Genomic DNA, 18103 nt, shown 5'->3' on the forward strand with positions numbered 1-18103 from the left:
TTCCGAATTCTGTTCAGCGCACCAGAGCATCCATTCTTTCTGCCAATTAGGGCCACCATCTCTCCAAAGATGGAACCGGGCATGAAAATCTTTGCAAATAAAAGAACAAAGATTATAGATCCAAATACCCACGGCCTTAGAGCAAACCAAAAATGAGTAACTCCGGTCCTTTTGTGGACAATCAAATAGATCACCCGGAGAACCCCCGATACAAGCTCTTAGGGCAATCCCAACAGATGAAGAGCACAATCGAAAAGAAGCCCGAGGAAAATCGACCACAAGCTAAAAAGGCCGACGGGAGAAGAAACGAGAGAAATGCACAGGAGAAGAGAACCTAGAGAAGACTTCATCGTGAATCCGATCACCAGGGGAGAAGTCCCATCCCCCTGGAGGAGACGGCGTAACCATGGTCAAAATCAGAGGACTCCATGGATCGCCTCAGGAATCGCCCGCACAAACCGGAGCTCCATCAGGAAATTCACTACACTTATTTGCCTTTCTTCTACTTTTATTGTAGGCTATTACCTATCGATGATATTGAGATTGACAGCTTTGAGGCCGAGGGTGTATTTTGCATAAATTGATCGTCTTTTATTTTTTGTTGATGTTCTCCTTCGCGGTTTATTTTCATCCTATATTTTGGTAAGCACTTTTACTTGCTACTCCATGATTTTTTGTGTCAATAGTTATCTATAAATGAAAAAATACCATTATTTAGAGTAATTGCCGCCATCTATATAGTAAAGTAGGGCACCACCCTCAATATGGTTCCAGCTCCGCCACTGTCGATATGCAACTACCACCATATGCACATCATTTGCCGCCCTAATCTAAAATCATCATTGTCAGTTTTCTTTTTTCACAAATAACAGAGGCAACCCCTCTTAACAATATTTCCAAATATCCCGAGTTTAAAGAGTAAATACCATGTAGTTGTAACCATCGTAAATTTTCTAAGCATGGCTAAGCAAGTAGCTTTAGTATTAGCTCGAATATACCCACATTGGTGCTTAGACAACACCACAACCCATCCTAGGTGTATCAACAGCAAGGATAATCAATAAGTCAAGGTAGACAATGCAACAAGACGGAGTCGTTCTACCATAACCCAAGTTTAAAACATCTCATGCAATTTATAAATAACAAAGCATTTGCAACATATAGGATTCAACATGATCGAAGGAGGAATTGAATAGGGCTTGCCTTGATTTGTTGTCACATAATACTTCTCTGGTCCTGCTCACATCACGAACGAATCCACAAATACACCATCTATTCAATTTTAAACGTAATCCAAATGAACACCAAATAAACACCAAAAAAAATATGCGCAAACATGCATGATACTGGTTCAGTAGATAGAACATGATTTTAGATGAATTTAGGTGAAATAATTTTAATTTTCGATAAAGCATGTGAGAGATAATAACGGTCAAAATTTTATATGCGGTCAACGACGTAACTAATACTTCTCTCTTTAAACTGGAATTGCACACACTAGTTTTGCAAAATTTGACCTTGTATCATTAAGGACAATATTATTATAGACCTAGCAAAATTTGGTTCACTCGAAAATGAATTAAGATGAATTAGTTATGCATTTTTGAAGTTTGCCTATTTTTTTCATTTTTCCAAATTTCCCTTTTGAATTTACTTTTGCATCTCGAACCCTGAGTTTTTATTTATATTACAAAGAGGTCATGTCTTCTTCTCCAAACGAGCAGGGACAGAGCAGAGCCATGGCTGAGCTCGATCTCGAGCTCGCCTGCGTCAAACGGCGGACCGAATGGGAACGGGGTTAAAAGAGAAAATGCAGATAAGGTCTTTTTGATTCCGCTTCTCTATTCATCCCAGCCGGTGGTGGCCGGAAATGGTAGGGAACTCGTCGGCAGCTAGGCTACTCACGGACTGCACATGTATGTGGCAATGCGTTCGCGATTCGAGCAAATAGAGACATGCAAGAGCACCCTGATGCTCACAGGAAGCTTACCAAGAGGTCGGCCAAGGGTGGACGAGCTCCGGAGAGGTTGGGCAGCGAGGGTGGCGGTGGAGTAGACCGGCGACTCAGCGATGGCTGGATCTATAGCATGCATGTCGGAATCATTACATGCAACATGTACAACACCATCCCAGGTTGCTACTACGCGAGAAATCGACCAATGGCTCACCGGTTGGATGGGAATCGACGACGGAGGCACTAGGTCGGAGTCAGACAAGACGGTGGTCGATCTCCCTCCTCGATGCACCATTCTTAGGGATTCTTGGGGCGTTTCGGAGAGGATGATGAGGCGAAGCTAGTGGTGCAGCAGCTCATCCGGATTTGCCTAGAGGCGGCGGGAACGGCGACGCGATCCAGCGGCCGTGCTCTGAGCCTGCGTGAAAAACGGCAACACCGAGATGACGCAGCGATGTTCGGTCGGTTCCTTGTTGTGTATGATGGGGAAAACGGAGTCAGTAAGGCGCAGGGAGAAGGGTGACGTGCTTGGTTTGGAGGGAAACCCACCAAGACAACGATGGCAACGCCATGTGCTCGCCAGTGTTGGAAATAAACACGTCATGGTGTATTCCTGGCGTGGTTGAGTCAGTGTGTGTCGTGCTGCTGCATGTGTGCGTCGTGTGCGTTCTGTTAGTTTGGTTGAGTCGTGATCACGAGTGCATGGCTGCTGCATGGTTGTTTGCATGGCCGTTGCAGTGTTGATCGAGTCGTGGGTGTGCATGGTGTGCGTGGCGTCGGTTCTTGCGGAGGAAGCCGCGTCGTCCGGGCGAGCGTGTGGCTCACGGCGACGTCGAGCGGGTTCTGCGGAACGTGGCGCAATGGCCGGCATGGAGGCTAGCTCCCGGTGTGTCACCGGTCTATAAGAGGCCCTGTACTCCTTCGTTGTTTCTTTGCAAGGTTCAGTGAGTAATAAAGCCAATATACAGGAGCGATCGGCTCCGCGGCGTTCGTCGCTGTAAAATCCATTGTTCATCGTCTCCCTCACCGGCGTTTGTGTTCGTGAGTGAGAGAGTGTTCCTGGGCTGAGCCAACAGCCAGTGCCGAGAATGACCCTCGCATTCTGGACGATCCAGAGGTGTTCCCTCCCTAGGCTTGACTGGAACGCAATGAGGCGAGCTAGGGGAAGACATTGGCGCGGTGGTAGACTTATGGGAGGAGGTTTGGTTGATGCCTACGTTTCGAGTTCACGAGATGGATTATGTCTTGCGTCCTCAAGCCATGCGGCGATGGAACGGGATGGCTGGGTGGTGCCGTTGTGTCAGCAAGGTTCAGTGGCTTTCCAGAGAAGGTTTGATGGCAATAGATCGTGTCGGGGTGGATGGATTTGGTCAGAACGTCTTCGCCGACGGGAGGCGCAGCCGTACCCATGTTCTTGTGATGCTGTGTGGCACGAGGGGTTGGGCTGGCGGCTGTGGACTGGTCCAGGGTGGAAAGGGTACGAGGTTGAGTCGAGAACGCATGGTGGAACCAGGTCTTGGACAAATTGAAGTCCGGGGCACTCGTTCTCTTCTTTGTAAGACATAGCACGCCACTTGTTCGACGAATTGCCCAAGAGGGCAGAGTGTGGAGAAGAGGAAAGGGGATGGGTTGGTCGTCTCCTGGGGCTTTACTATGAATGACAAGTGGGGTCAGTGCTTCCAGGGCCCACGAACAGAGGAAGGGTGGGTAGATAGGCCAGTGAACACAAGATTTAGTCAAATTCCAGGATTTTTCCCTCTCCCACTCTTTGAAAATCGATTTGACCAAGATACTTAAGGGTAAACATTATGGTGATTTTTGTGGAGGTAGGCTGTGGTACATAGATTCCATTTTTCAAGATGCCACTCCAAATTTCGAAATGGTTTGCTCCCAGAAATTCAAACAAAAGGGCTCTTGCTGAAGGTTTATTGAATTTTTAAAGGGAATAAACTGACTGAATAAATTCTGGAAAATTTATATTACATCATGATAAATAAACTAGTATTTTAATAAATTATATAATGTATATGCTTCTGTTTAATTTGTTTACCATCTTAGGGATGTATCGGTTTAGCCGATGATGAATTTGAATTAATTTAAATTTGATGGGTTTATTTGGGCTATCAATTTAACTGAGAGCTATCTATGATGCTTAGTATTTGTGTTGAGCTTACTGGAACTTTTAGACACACAGATTAGTCAGGACAATTCCATAGTTCGTTGTAAAGCATATGAGTGCAATTATGGATGCATATAAAATCCAAAAACAAGCCAAAGTAAACATGCGACACATAGGGGCACACTCTATTCCTTAGCAGTCAGCACAAGAGATTACACCTCGAAATGCTTGGATTTCACGGCACTAAGATCTAGGCAGGCCGTGCTAGCTCGCGCTTAATTAGTTCGCTCAATTTGCCTTAACGCGCGGCCTACACTTCAACATACTAGCTTTACATGGTTCAAAAATTTGCAAGCCATTTCATAGGATTTATTTATTGTACCCAGGTTCAATAACTTAAATTTTATTTGTTGTCCCTTATTTCTTGTGTGGGTAGGATTTAATTAGTCACGCCAACTCTTTAGGTTTTGTTGATGATATTTAAAAGTGTCATGGTATTCTCTCTAGATTAAACACTCCTTATATTTGACCTTAATTATCATTCAGACATTTAATATAAAAAAACATCTTCTTTTATATTTTATTCTCAAGCATACGTGCTCGTATGCTCTATTGTCTCTATGTGACCGTGTCTGATTTATTACTTCCTCACATCTTGATTTTCTTTTCTTTGCCAAAAATGCACAAGAAGGAACAACTCTAGAAGTTTTTTTTTTAACGATTTCAAAATAATTGATTTTCATATTTTTAATTTCTTGGTATGTCACATGAATTGTTAGCATAGTACTCTCTTATCATATCTTCTCTTGGGATAAAATAAATACAATACCTTGGAATACTCCCCAGTGAAATGCTACAATGGTATATCCGTGCGCTTGCGGATCACATCTGTAACCATAATATACCAGGATTATTTCTAGTGCTATTGCTGGGAATTATATTTCCAGTAGTGTCGCTAAGAAATACCAACACACACTATGGGAATTTACATTAATACTTAGACATTGATTATTTCTAAGGTTAATGATTATATACCACCATGGTATTAATTAAACTAAAACAAGATAAATGGTGCACTGTGGGTGCATAGTTTTGTTAGACGCACCCATGGCAATTAAGAAACTCTGAAAGAATTACCGTGCTTACCACAAGCCATCATGGGCAACGGTTAGGCTTGTAGTGTAGCTTTTCCTAGCCGACGTACCCGAGCAAGGGTGGGCATGATGGAGTAGGACGAGTCCTGCGATGACCTCTGATGCTTCTGGATTCACCTAGGCACGAGAGGGGGCTGCCCAACTTGGCTAAAAGGAGGGGGCAAAACCTGAGGTGTGGTGTGATTGGTTAGGAAGGGTTATGCGATGGGTCCTGTCACAGTTTCTTTCCGATATGTCGTGGTGGCATGTCGGCGCATGGCAACGTGTTGTGAGATTGTGTCTTGTGGGTACATTTGTATACCTCTGATTAGAGTAAAACTATTCGAATAGCCGTGCCCGCAGTTATGAGCGATCAACCAGATTCACCGTGATTAGCCTCATATTAAAAATATGGCCCAATGAAACTGGTTTAGTTCAGGTGGTTTGGTTGGAGCTGTTGCAACGTGGTGTAGCGTTAGACGGTGATGTTTAATATTGTTTAATTTAATTTAACTGTTTTACTGGTTTCAACTCATGATTTTAAATACTAGCTTTGATCAAATAACCTTTAGCTTCCTTTGGAATTATCCCGCTTGATACATTCTCTTGGTATGACTTGTTGAGTATAGTGGGTAGAACTTAGTCTTACTTTCTTTTCCCCCCAACCCTCAGAGGCATAGCATTATTCGGATGGAGACTATTCAGAGGAGTAGGCTTGTTGCTGTTGATGAACCCTGAGTTCCACTCGAAACTCAAGGCTGTTGTTGGCCCGATCTTTCGGTAAGTTGAGATAACTATGATTTGGGAGAAACGCTGACGATCCAACTACAACCGTACAAGACGTTGCATTGCGTCTTAGCGATCGATACAACTATCTGTGGGTTGTAGATCCTGCCGGTGCAAATCAACCCTATTCCTGCAAGCAAATCGAAGAAACAAGCAAGAACAAGATAAAAGCAATCTAATATTGCAAATAGGAATTGAATAAATGATAAGTTGGGGTTCCGAAGAACAAGCAGACGGGTGGTCTAGCCGACACGCGCGCTGCAAGCAAGTAGCAATGGCTAAACTTTAATCTAACAAAACCCAAGAAATCCTGAAGGAGTATCTAGCTACTTATAGGGGTAGGAGAACGACCAAGAGGGTCCTAGGGTCATGCTCCACCAGATTGGGATGCACCCCCCATGGGCCCCACATGGGCCGGGTACCAAACGAAGTTACAAGCCCATCGGCCCAATATAGGTGACGCAACACCTTGTTTCTGTGAATGCGGCCAAACGAGATGGAATTCAAAGATGAGGCTGGATCCGTTGGAAAAAGGACTCCAAGATCTTTCAATGAAGTACACACTGACCAAAAGTGGAGGTCGTATGCAGATTCGGCTGTCGTTTAAAGTCAGCGGTGTAGTAGGTTGCCGAATCGGATTCCAGCACTTGAAGGACTTGATCTTGATATCTTCTTGTCCATTCATGATGTGAGCAATAGTTGTATCCGTAGTAGCCATGGTCACATCATCTGTCGTCAAGGATGCCCGTGGAATGGAATCGCTATGCTACAAGAGCTTTGTTATCTAGTTAACTCATTTTATATTTTCCGCTGCATATGTAAGACTATTATTTTTGTAAGACATAAATCTGTGTCTCAACTTTGTCGGTTGTGTACCCTAGCTTGTCCTGAACAAGGGATTTAGGCCTTGTTTGATTCAGCTTAGGATTATTATAATCTGGATTATTATGAGTAAGCTGAAACAAACAGATAGCTTATTGTGATAGCTTAGTGCTTTTTTAGATTATTGGGTAGCTAACAGGTAATAAAAAAACTAATAATCCAGAGAAACAAACAGCAAACAACTTATTCTATGTCGGCTTATTATAATCCAGCTGTAATCTAGCTCAATAATCTAAATTACAATAATCTTAAGCTGAAACTGATGAGGACATCCTCCACTATTACCCGCTGGCAAAGACGCAAAAGTCGGGCGGCAACTGTGTGAGCCTCTGAATAATCCCACCTTACTTAGCTTAGGAGGAGGAAGACACCTTAAAAGGGAGAGCCACCCTTCCCCTATCGGACTAGTCTTTTAGGGTGATTGGGCCTTTCTCCGAGTGGGTGTGCCTATGAACTGTTGGGGTCCGGGCAACCTTAATTTGTTGGGCCTCGGCCAACCCCACCTGGGCCGTATTGTTATCATTTGGTATCAGAGTTGGGCCCTTGTTAGGGGGGTGAGAATGATGAGGACATCCTCCACTATATACCCGCTGGCAAAGACACAAAAGTCGGGCGGCGACCGTGTGAGCCTCTGAATAATCCCATCTTGCTTAGATTGGGAGGAGGAAGCCAGCTTAAAAGGGATAGCCACCCTTCCCCTATCGGACTAGTCTTTTAGGGTGATTGGGCCTTTCCCCGAATGGGTGTGCCTATGAACTGTTGGGGTCCGGGCAACCTTAATTTGTTGGGCCTTGGCCAACCCCACCTGGACCGGATTGTTATCAGAAACAAACAGAGCCTTAATTACACATTCTGTTTGGAATTCTGGTTCGGATATGATTCAATAAGGGGTAAACCCTTGTCGGCTTGTCTGTGGTTTAGGTAGCTAAGTTTCCGCGAATTTCTAGGTATTTGGCCAGTCGGCTACGTGTCTTTAATTGGTTATAATCTAAAGCTTTATTATTTGTATGCTCTTTTATTTATATATGCCAATGTTTGAGATGAAAGTGCGACTGTCCTTATCTTAGGAACTAGTCTAACACGAGTATGAATTCTGAGCTTTCCTAGTCTAACATGAGCATGAATTCTGAGCAATTAAAATGTTGTAGAGGTGTAGCAAATTGATGTGTTTCAAAAACCCTAAACCCTAGCTGACAGTTTCAAAAGCTTATACAGTTCACCGTAATCACAGAACCGAATGCTACCACTGCACATGCCGTGTAACAAGAAAAAATAGGGTACGAGCAGGTGAGCATTGACGAATCACGTTTGACTCTTTATTAAGCTTTCTTTATTTGAAGCGCCATGTACATACTTTGCCATGCAAACAGTTATCTTGAGAGTTAAAGCAAGCTATAGACACATCCGCAAACTACAAATGTGCGACCGATAATATGCGAAGAAATCTGCAGCAAACTGTAAGTGTAAAACAATATGGCAAGGCGTTGCCGGCCGTCTCAAGTGCAAACAGATGGCTACACTTGACCGTTCCATCCAGGTAACAAAATACATAATATAAATCTCTTCGACAGACATCAAAGCCACACGCTAAGAACATAGAGACTGAAAGGCACGCTAACAAATAAAATTCTAAAACCCACGTAGACCTAAGTAGGGCAGGCCTACATGGTCAACCGCCACATAACCTTACCTCACAGTGACTATATCATCAATCTTCAGTATCATTCTAACACACTCGCAAGCTAGTGTGATGGCGCTTGTGCTCACCAGCAAAGGTTGCACAACGTTCTCCTCCAGGATGTTTGTAATCTGACCCTTCCTCACATTGATGCCTGCATTCTTCTCACCCTTGGCATGACGATTCCGAAGCTCAGTCACAATAGAAATAGGATTGAGCCCTGCATTCTCTGCTAATGTGTAAGGAATGACCTCAAGTGCCTCAGCAAACTCCTTGATGCAGTAACTCTCCATCCCTTGGAGCTCCTTTGCCCAAGCAGCAAGCTGCATTGACATCTCTATTTCTGGTGCACCACCACCAGCAATCAAAAACCTCTTGTTCACCAAGCACCTGAAGCGTGAATACGGAAATGTGAATTGAGATGAAGACATTGAAAAAATCAACTCTTACAAGCCCAAGTTACTTTCAATCACACTGGTACAAAATGGCACAAGTACTTAAGCACATGATAATAGCCATTTTAGAGTTAAGAGTGTAATTATGCCCATATGGCACATAAATGGTGTTGCTAGAACTTAAAGCTGATGATATGCTTAGCCCATAAGGCACCAAAAACAAGATAAAACCACTGAGTTTAGCCAAATAAACCCTAAAAGAACCTCTCACCTAGATAAGGGCTGGTTGTACAGTCCTGCACATAACTCTGCTAATAGCAGATCTAACCAATCTAGCACTTTGATGACTATCATGAAACCAGCAAAATTGTGTAGTTCTTATTGTCCATTGTATGCCATAAATGTCAACTAGCCATCAGGTAATCTGAGAAACATCAATAGTATGCACAAATGACATTACACCACTCAGGCACAAAAACCATCGACATCTAGTAGGAGGCTTTGTATTTTCATCAATTGTTTGGGACCTACTCCACTCGCCAAGTTGAGACCAAAAAAGATTACCTTAACCAGTTCACACGTTGTAATTCATTAATGAGTCCAGACACCAATCTAAAATGCAGGCAAGAACAAATACCAAGTAACCCATTGCAACCCACATCGGTAGAGCTACTAAGTAGCTCTCCAAGCAAAACTAGAAGATATATAATAGAATACCCAGACCAATCTCCAATCATTTTTTAAGTAATACAAAAATAGAAATGGGAACCATACTATTTTACGTACAACAGGTTTATTGTTAGTAGATAATAAAACAAGTTAACAACAGTTATCAACAAAACTGATACATAAGATTTAGGCACACACCCCTGTTATCATCATTCAGATTTTTTTCTCTAGCAGTTATCTGCAGTACCAAAAAAGGAAATCATATAACCTTATTCCAGCATATTCATGTAAGACAAATAATCATTTCAAGCATTTATTAATAGCTAAATGTCAAACTGAACTATTACATGTTCCCCTGAGCTAAGTTCGTTCAAAAATATGGAGAATGTGGATGTAACTTAAGAGTGCAAACTGTTGTGATGATTGACAAAGAACTACAGCTATCTGTTGTCTATGGAGTACACATTAGTAGCTTATTGTGTTCTGTTAATATTAGTAAAATCATTAAGTTATCCACCAAATTAGAATTAATATATAAAAAGGAAGAATAGTTGTGAGTCTGTTGGAAAATTGTCAATTCTACTAGGTGGTGTATAAACATTACACAAATGCTTGTAAGATCAATAAAATACTAAACAGTCCTCATGAGTGGTAGGGAGATTGGGGGCTTTCCTCGATGCATTGGTTCTCACTGACACAGGTTGAAATCATTTTCTAGAGAGTAATGACACTATATTATGTTCTTTCAATTTTGTTAGAGGTCAGAAAATCTACTAGGTTGCTCCATTGCAATTGCAAACAAATGGAATGTAGTCCCAAAGAAATATAAATATTCATAAAGTATCACAATAATTAAAGAACACAATAGAGTCTAAGCAAGGGATATTATAAAACAAATGCATATATTTACTAATAAATTATCATTAGATTAAGATAGGTTCATAGAATGGATAATTGATGATATCATAAGAGAGTCAAGTCAGGTCACCAGATAATATTTTAAAAGGTGCTCACATGCAAAACAGATAGCAAGATGGAATTACTGAAAAATATAATTTGTAGCAGCAGTTACAAAATTATGGCAGTCATGGAGATGCTAATTCTGAAAGAAAATATTACATAGGATGTTCACTGGCATCAATAAAAACAAACATACGCCTGAAGATAGTCTTTACAAAAAATACTAACTTAAAAAACATATATAAGTTTATTCCTCAAAATATAGAGGGTATATGGTTAAATGTCATAATTTGCTACAATAGTATTTGATTTCCTGCAAAACTACACACTTTCCCAACAGCCATGCCCCATATGATGAAAAATATTTACAAATTATTGCCACAGCTGTGGCAAATGATTCTTTCTGCCACACTTTTGGCACAGCATTGTTGTTAAAATGCCACAAGAGAAGGGATGAGCAGTTATAAAGTGCATTGTAGAAGATGAGCAATCATAAAGTGAATGGTAAACATTCAGCACTGACTGGACAACCTAAGATCCTGGCCTTGAGATTCATCAAACACAATTAAAACACTCTTACAACTACTAGTGAGTAGTCCTCTAGCACACTTGACAGGCTTTGAACAATCCTTTCTCCAAACATGCCTAATGCAGCATATATGGGAGATAAGGAAAATCACCTATTTTTATAGCCAATTGTTGCAACTGTGTACAAGTAACATGGCAAGAGTAAATCATCTCCAGCGATGTGGTTTATCCAAACCCATTGCCTTGTTTCTATAACTGGCAGCAAACTTACTGAGCATATTAAAATACCATTACCATGTGATAAATGTTTATTGCAGTGACAATTTGACATAAATTGACTGTAAAGTCTACGAGGGACAAAAGTCTATACCACAAACCACAGACATGGAAAATAGTTGCCAATTGACCCATTAAAATTTAAGTTTGTAACAGTGAATACAACAACAGATGTCTAAAATTTATTGTTTCAACGCTATGTAAGTTGCATTCAATCTATATTCATTGGCAAGCCTGTGTTCTCTATCTAACTCATAACAAATGTATACAATTAATCAGGCCAGTGCTATAAAATAATGAAAGTAGATGCATAATGTATTACTTTCTGAAATAATAACTAATACTAGAGAAAAAAGTTGTTGCTTCAAAATGTGCATATATAGATGGTAAAAACAAATGATACTCCTGCATGGGGAATGTTATGAAACAAAGTAATAAAAGATTTGGAGCATGATCTTAGTGGACCAGAACCAAAAAAAAAAACATATTTGCTTTGATTCCAATGCAATTATAAATACTGGTCATGCCCTACCCTATATATGTGCATTATCTGCCATTAAGACATTGCCCGCTCACCGTATTCAAAAAGACCTCTGGAGAAGTTGACTACAACCAAGAAAATTGTACGCATACAACATTTCAATCATTATTCGAGCGAAGTATTACCTGATGACACAAAGGGCATCATGAAGACTGCGCTCAGCTTCATCAATTACTAACTGGTTGGACCCCCGGACAAGCACAGTAGCTGTCCTTCCCATATCCTTAATGCCCATGATCTTGACAATCTTGCTCTCCCCAACAGAAACTTCCTCAACAAGATCTGCATAACCAAGCTTGTCCTCACGGAAATGTTCGATGTTAGCAATTGGCAGGCAGTTCAGGGTCTTGGTGATGAACTCAATCTCATCCCTCTCCACATCCTTCACAACCAGGATCTTAGCCTTTGCAAGATAATGAAGTGACAAATCAGTAACTGCATCACGCAAGATGCTTTTCTGAATGAGCAGAACATTGCATCCAGAAGCCTTGATCTTCTTCACCATCCCAAGAATGTAATTGCGCTCCTCACGGAGGATGCGATCCATCTGCGCGTAATCTGATACGATGACACTCTGCTCGATGTCTGTCTTGGGAGGTGAAACTTGGAACTGTATGACAGCAATCTTAGCATTCTCGACCCGAGTTGGTCCTCCAGCAGCATGGCTAGCCTTCTTATCGAAGATGAGGCCGCGAATGAGCTCAGTGTCGTCAACGGTGCCACCAAGCTTCTTAACGACGCGGATATCTCGGAGGTCGAGGAGGTCCGGGTGAGCGGGATCAACAACGGAGAGGGCGGCATCGACAGCGAGGGGGGAGAGAAGGCTGGAGTACTGGGAAACGACCTTAGAGTTGAGTGCTGTGGATGCGGACTTGACGAGGGAGTCGCGGTCAGAGAGCTCGATGGGAATGGCCATGGCGTGGAGAACCTCAACGGCGCGCGTGGCGAGCCGGTGGAGAGCGTCAGCTGCCGCGGTAGGGTGGGCACCAGCAGAGAGTAGGGATTGAGCACGGCGGAGCAGAGATCCGGCGAGGACAACGACGGTAGTGGTACCGTCGCCGGCGGCGGCGTCCTGGGAGCGGGAGAGCTCGGCGAGCATGCGGGCGGCGGGCTGGAGGAGGGACATGCGGGAGAGGATGGTGGCGCCGTCGTTGGTGATGATGACCTCCTGCTCGCCGGAGGAGATCATCTTGTCCATGCCACGGGGGCCGAGGGAGGTGCGCACGGCGTCGGCGACGGCGCGCGCGGCGGCTATGTTAAGGCCGCGGACGTCATCCCGGCGCTTGGTGTCGGTGTAGGTCTCAGTCTTGCGGGACTGAGCGGGGGAGGCGGCGACTGCGGTGGCCATGGCGGCGGATCGAGATGGGGCGGGGCCTGGCGGCGGAGCTCTGGGAGGAGCAACAATTTCCCTTAGGGTTAAATTAGGGCTTTGTGCTCTTCAGATGGGCGGCGGCGGTTAGGGTTATACGCGCTTGATGGGCCTCAGCCATCACAGATCAACAAATGAAGCTGATCTATATAGGAATAAGTTCAATTTATCTCCCATATGTTGAAGCCGAGTTTAAATTTCATCCTCGAACCGCAATACATATATTACACATCCCTCAACTTGCAAACCGGTGTAATCGAGGTTTCAAGCAGTATAATACCCGGGTTTTGGCTCACGTGGCAAGTGGGACCCACGTAGACACCAATATATTCAAAATTAATATTTTGATATTTTTTAACTTCTTCGATCCAGTGAAAAACATCGCACCCACGTGTGTCTATATAGGCCAATATTAGTACTAATAGACGAAAGTTCGCCGCGCAATGTAATGGACTCAAATTTTCAGGGAAAAATATTTTTGCGAAATATTTTAGTTGCACTCTTCTCGATTCTTCTATTGAAGTGATCTTACCTTCTGTTAATTTCTTTTAACTTGGATTTAAAACTTTATTTGCAAAGTTAATCGCTCTCTTTTAAATTTTACAAAACCTCTCTATTTATTTTCTTTAATCTCTAACTTTGGCTCTAGATTATATTTCCTTTGATTCCATTCCTGAACATCTCCAACATCCACAAATACCAATTCTTATTTTCCCCTGAAGCAATACTTTCTTTTTGATCTCCACTCAACTATCTCCAGAATACATGAAATGTTGATACATTTCCTTTGGATCTCCACCTAAATATTCCCAGAGTCCCTAAAAATATCCTCTTCAATCCCCCTTTGAGTCAACATGCCCATCCTTTAGAGTTTATCAATATACCACCAATTCTGTTCCTACAAAAATTCCCATCCACATATACTTCCAAATCCAGTTCTATACTCCCACAAATATTACCCCTTTGAAATCTTGTTCATTTAAATTATCCATTCAAGATTACAAAGTCTACCATTTAGCTTGGGCCAATATTTCCCCGACTCTCTATTATATCCCATTAACCATTTTTATCTTTAGGGTTAAACCAGTATAATTCCCTTTCCATTGGAATTTATTTTGGATCAACCCCTATCTAAACCTATCTCCGAAAACCTTTGTCTCCTTTTAATCCATCCAAAATATTCTGTGGCCAAGTTCCTATTTTGATCCATCCACCAATTTGATTCCTATGACTTGATCACATTCTTGGCACAAGAATAATATTATCACAAATATTTGAATGATTGCTCTTGTGCTAAGAAACTTATTTGCAATCCCTTCTATTCAAAGTCCAACTTCCTTTAGCCACAAATAATTCACTGAGAATCCATACCACATATTTTGGAGGCTAAAATCTTAGTTTTTACCTCCATCTATTTTTGCCACCATCCCAAATTTATCCAAAGTTAGAAGTTAAATTATTGTCTTTCCTTTCCGTTTGATTTTTAAATCTTTCGTGATAAGTTTTACATTTGGTCCTTATTTGAATTCTATTTAAATTGGAGCATCTTTATTTTTATCCTTTTCAAAATTTATATCTCAAAATAAATATATTTGATTTTATTTTAAAAATATTTTAAACTCCTTTTTGCTTTTAAAAAAAAACTTTATATTCCTCTTATAAAGTTCAAAAGACCCTCAAGCGTTTCTCTTTTAAATTTTATCTCCTTTAAAATTTATTTAACCCTCCATTCAAAATCCTTAGATTCAATTCTTTGACTAAGATTAAAAAAATTCCACATCCATCTATCCTTTAGTTTCCATCTCCTTTAAATTCCATTCCAAATCCTCTATACAAAATTATCAAAACTTCCTATTTATTTTGGGCCAATTTCCCTTTCTTTTGGCCCATTCCCCTTTTCTTTTCCTCCCTCCTTCTTGGGCTGCCGACCCAACTGAGCCGAAGCCCAGCCGAGCAGGGTCTGCAGCCCAGCCGCCTCTCTCCTCCTCCCAGTGCGCATGTTGCGCACGGCGCACGCCGCCGCAAACTCTTTTCCGTCGTTGCTAAGAAATCGGCGCCGTGCTCCTCTTCTCTTCGCTGCCGTCGCCGTGCCTTAGTCGCTCTCCTTCTCTCCAAACCGACCTCCGCGACCTATAAATAGACAACGAGGTCGCCCCTCTCCCTCTCCACAACGGAGTTTTCCCTTTTTCTCTCTCTACTCCCATGTCCGGCCATCACTACCGTCGGCCGATCTCCCTCACCGAAGCTTCGCAAGCCAAACCCTTGCGCCACCAACTCCGCCTCGCCCAGGTGATTCCATTTTTCCCCTTTCCCCTCTCCCTCCACCTTGGGATAAGCCGCCACCACCACCTTCTCTTATCGCTGGAACTGAGCTCTTGTTGCCGCCGTTCCGGCCATCCCTCTCTCTCCCTCCGCCTTCCACCACCCTCTCCGGGTGCGCGTTGCTCGGGAACACCATCTCCTACCGGCGTTCCCACCTCCCGGCCACCGGAGAGCCGGCGCCCCGCTCGCCCTCTTCTCTCCCTCCTCTCGGATCAAAGAAGTAGAGAAGAAGAGGAGGTAGAAGAGACATATGACAAGCGGGCCCCACTGTACAGTAATCCCTTTTCTTTTATTTGAGTTATTTCAAATTCCAAACTTTAGGCACCCATATCTCTCCAACCACAAATCCAATTCCAGTGAACCTTTGATCTAAATCCATCTAATTTCAAACCCTCCCTTTTGATACCAAATTTCCTATTTAAAATTTTGTTTAAATACCCTTTTAATTTAAACCTATTTGATTTATCTTAAATCCCTATAATTTTAAATTTTCTTATTTTATTTAAAACCATTTTTAAATTAAATTATCTTTAAATATCTTTAAATATCCTTTCTTTATTTATTTAATTACCTTTTCTTTATTTCTTTTAAAATACCATTTTAAATTTTATTTCTTTAATCTATTTTTAAAAAAACTCTATTTGAACTCAAATTTCTTTAAACCATTCTTTTACAATCCTTAGCCACCAAAAAGCCGCCGTGGAAACTTTACACCTTCTATGGAGACGTTCGCGTGGTCTCAAACCCCGACGTCAAACCGTTGGTCGTAAAACCCGGCATAACCTAATCCTAAGGTCGAAGTGTCGCTCTTCGCACCCCACGCCTCAACGCGTACAGTGGTCGGAGCCTCACTACTCCCTCGACCTCCACATGCATGCCGCACACTAGTCCTTGAGCTATGTGCGACCCTAGCCGCTCTGTTGTCACTCACAACTGCAGAGTAACACTGTTCCGCTCCACACAAATCTCCTAACTCACTAGCCGTTGTGCTACTTAACTGTAGCATCGACTAGACGAGCCGATATTTAGCCGTTATGCTACCAACCTTAGCATCGGCTAACTACTCCAAATATCTAACCGTCGTGCTACTCCATTCTAGCACCGACTAGAAAACCAAATCCACCAAATCAACCCCACCTATCCATTTTATCCTTTTCCTCAATTCCAACCTTTAGAAACCAAAACCTCTCTTTTGTTTTCCAAACTAAAATTTATTTTGAACCATTCCTTTTTTCCTTCGCCTTGCTCCAATTTTATTTATTCCTTGGTTTTTATCGTTTCTTTGTAGCAATTTGCTTATAGGCTTTATTTGCTATCTTTTCGTATTCGTACGTTAGACCGTACATCAAGTTTTATCAGCATCCAAGGAGCTGACGTGGACCCAGATGGCTACGCTAAAGCCGCGGGAAATCTTAAGGCGCAAGGCAAGACATAGCTAAAATTTTGATCATATAGAAAACTTAATATAATCTTCATTTTATGCATGATACCTTACCCTTTTAACATCTCATGGGTAGATGTTAAATGCTTCCAAGTATTATTGCATGAGGTTATAAAAAGAAGCATTGGTTATCATTTTATGTGATTTACTATTCCAAACAACTTTACAAACTTAGGAATCCGGTTAAAATGGGCATTTATGAATTGAGATTATGAATGTTGAGAATTATGAATGTTGATGAATGATGAAGTTTGTGATTTTGGTGTGGGGAGTTTGGAAAGTTTTGGGTGGTTTAACCGGATTATAATTACCCCCTTATACCATGGAAATGACATAGTGGCGTCCATCCACACAATCAAGTAATTGAACTTAGCCTAGTACATTGTCCCACTATATGAAAGACTGTTGGGTGGCTCTATGAGCGGTATTGGGGTGAACTTGCGTAAGGAGTTTGGGCGGCAGTGTTTCACAACAGTGGGATTCATGAAAGTGTGACGATATAGATACCTTGCCTAGGCCTGGCAAGAGTTCGACCACTATGATGAACCAAGACCCCACTGTGCAGTAACTAGTAGTAAGTGGGACCTTCGAACGGCTCTGTTGTTCTCAGCCTAGCTAGCTGTGGGCATCGTGTGGGTAAAGCTGGACAGTCTCTGCAGAGGTGAATTAAATCATTCGAATGTGCCGTACTCCCGATTCTGGAGTTGTGTCATTAGGGTGATTCCTACTCCTGAAGTATAAGCAGTTTTAAAATTAAAATGTTGAGGATAAAGATGATTTATGGTTTTTATTATTCCTTTACTTTATTATTGTTTATTTATTCATATCTATTCACCTTTAATTATTTATAATATGTCTTGCTGAGTACATAAGTACTCACCCTTGCATAATTTGACATATAGAGTAAATGTGCTAACAAGGAGATCAGAAGGAAGCGAGATCTACGACAACGATAAGTTTTTCTAGGATAGTCTACACTCGAGCTTTTGCCTGTGGAGTTCTTTGAAATTCTTTGGAATTTATTAATTGTAGTTCTAGTAGTTGAATAAG

General features: G+C 42.0%; 1 protein-coding gene and 2 long non-coding RNA genes across 3 annotated transcripts; 1 reads left to right on the plus strand and 2 right to left on the minus strand.

Moving 5' to 3' along the window:
- Nucleotides 1–1064: 1064 nt before the first annotated feature.
- On the minus strand, nucleotides 1065–2466 carry LOC107280117 (uncharacterized). The gene is made up of 3 exons (XR_001543180.3): nucleotides 2169–2466; nucleotides 1991–2080; nucleotides 1065–1272 (listed from the first exon to the last, which is right to left on the minus strand). It is a non-coding gene; the product is annotated as an uncharacterized lncRNA (long non-coding RNA).
- A 5842-nt stretch (nucleotides 2467–8308) lies between these two features.
- Nucleotides 8309–13323, minus strand: LOC4329211 (T-complex protein 1 subunit delta). Its single transcript, XM_015770842.3, has 2 exons — nucleotides 12047–13323; nucleotides 8309–8942 (listed from the first exon to the last, which is right to left on the minus strand). The coding sequence occupies exons 1-2, from the start codon at nucleotides 13267–13269 to the stop codon at nucleotides 8561–8563; spliced, it is 1605 nt and encodes a 534-aa protein (XP_015626328.1). The 5' UTR covers nucleotides 13270–13323; the 3' UTR covers nucleotides 8309–8560.
- Nucleotides 13324–15459: 2136 nt separating this feature from the next.
- LOC107279907 (uncharacterized) lies at nucleotides 15460–17187 on the plus strand. The gene is made up of 2 exons (XR_010739112.1): nucleotides 15460–15881; nucleotides 16950–17187. It is a non-coding gene; the product is annotated as an uncharacterized lncRNA (long non-coding RNA).
- Nucleotides 17188–18103: the final 916 nt, after the last annotated feature.

The sequence above is a fragment of the Oryza sativa genome, chromosome 2 (genome assembly GCF_034140825.1).
Source record: "Oryza sativa Japonica Group chromosome 2, ASM3414082v1".
NCBI lineage: Eukaryota > Viridiplantae > Streptophyta > Magnoliopsida > Poales > Poaceae > Oryza > Oryza sativa.

Coding starts and splice junctions, on each gene's coding strand:
- LOC4329211 (XM_015770842.3), bottom strand. CDS start 13,269: ATGGCCACCGCAGTCGCCGCCTCCCCCGCTCAGTCCCGCAAGACTGAG. Junction 8,943..12,046: donor GATGCCCTTTGTGTCATCAG/GTAATACTTCGC, acceptor TTCACGCTTCAG/GTGCTTGGTGAACAAGAGGT.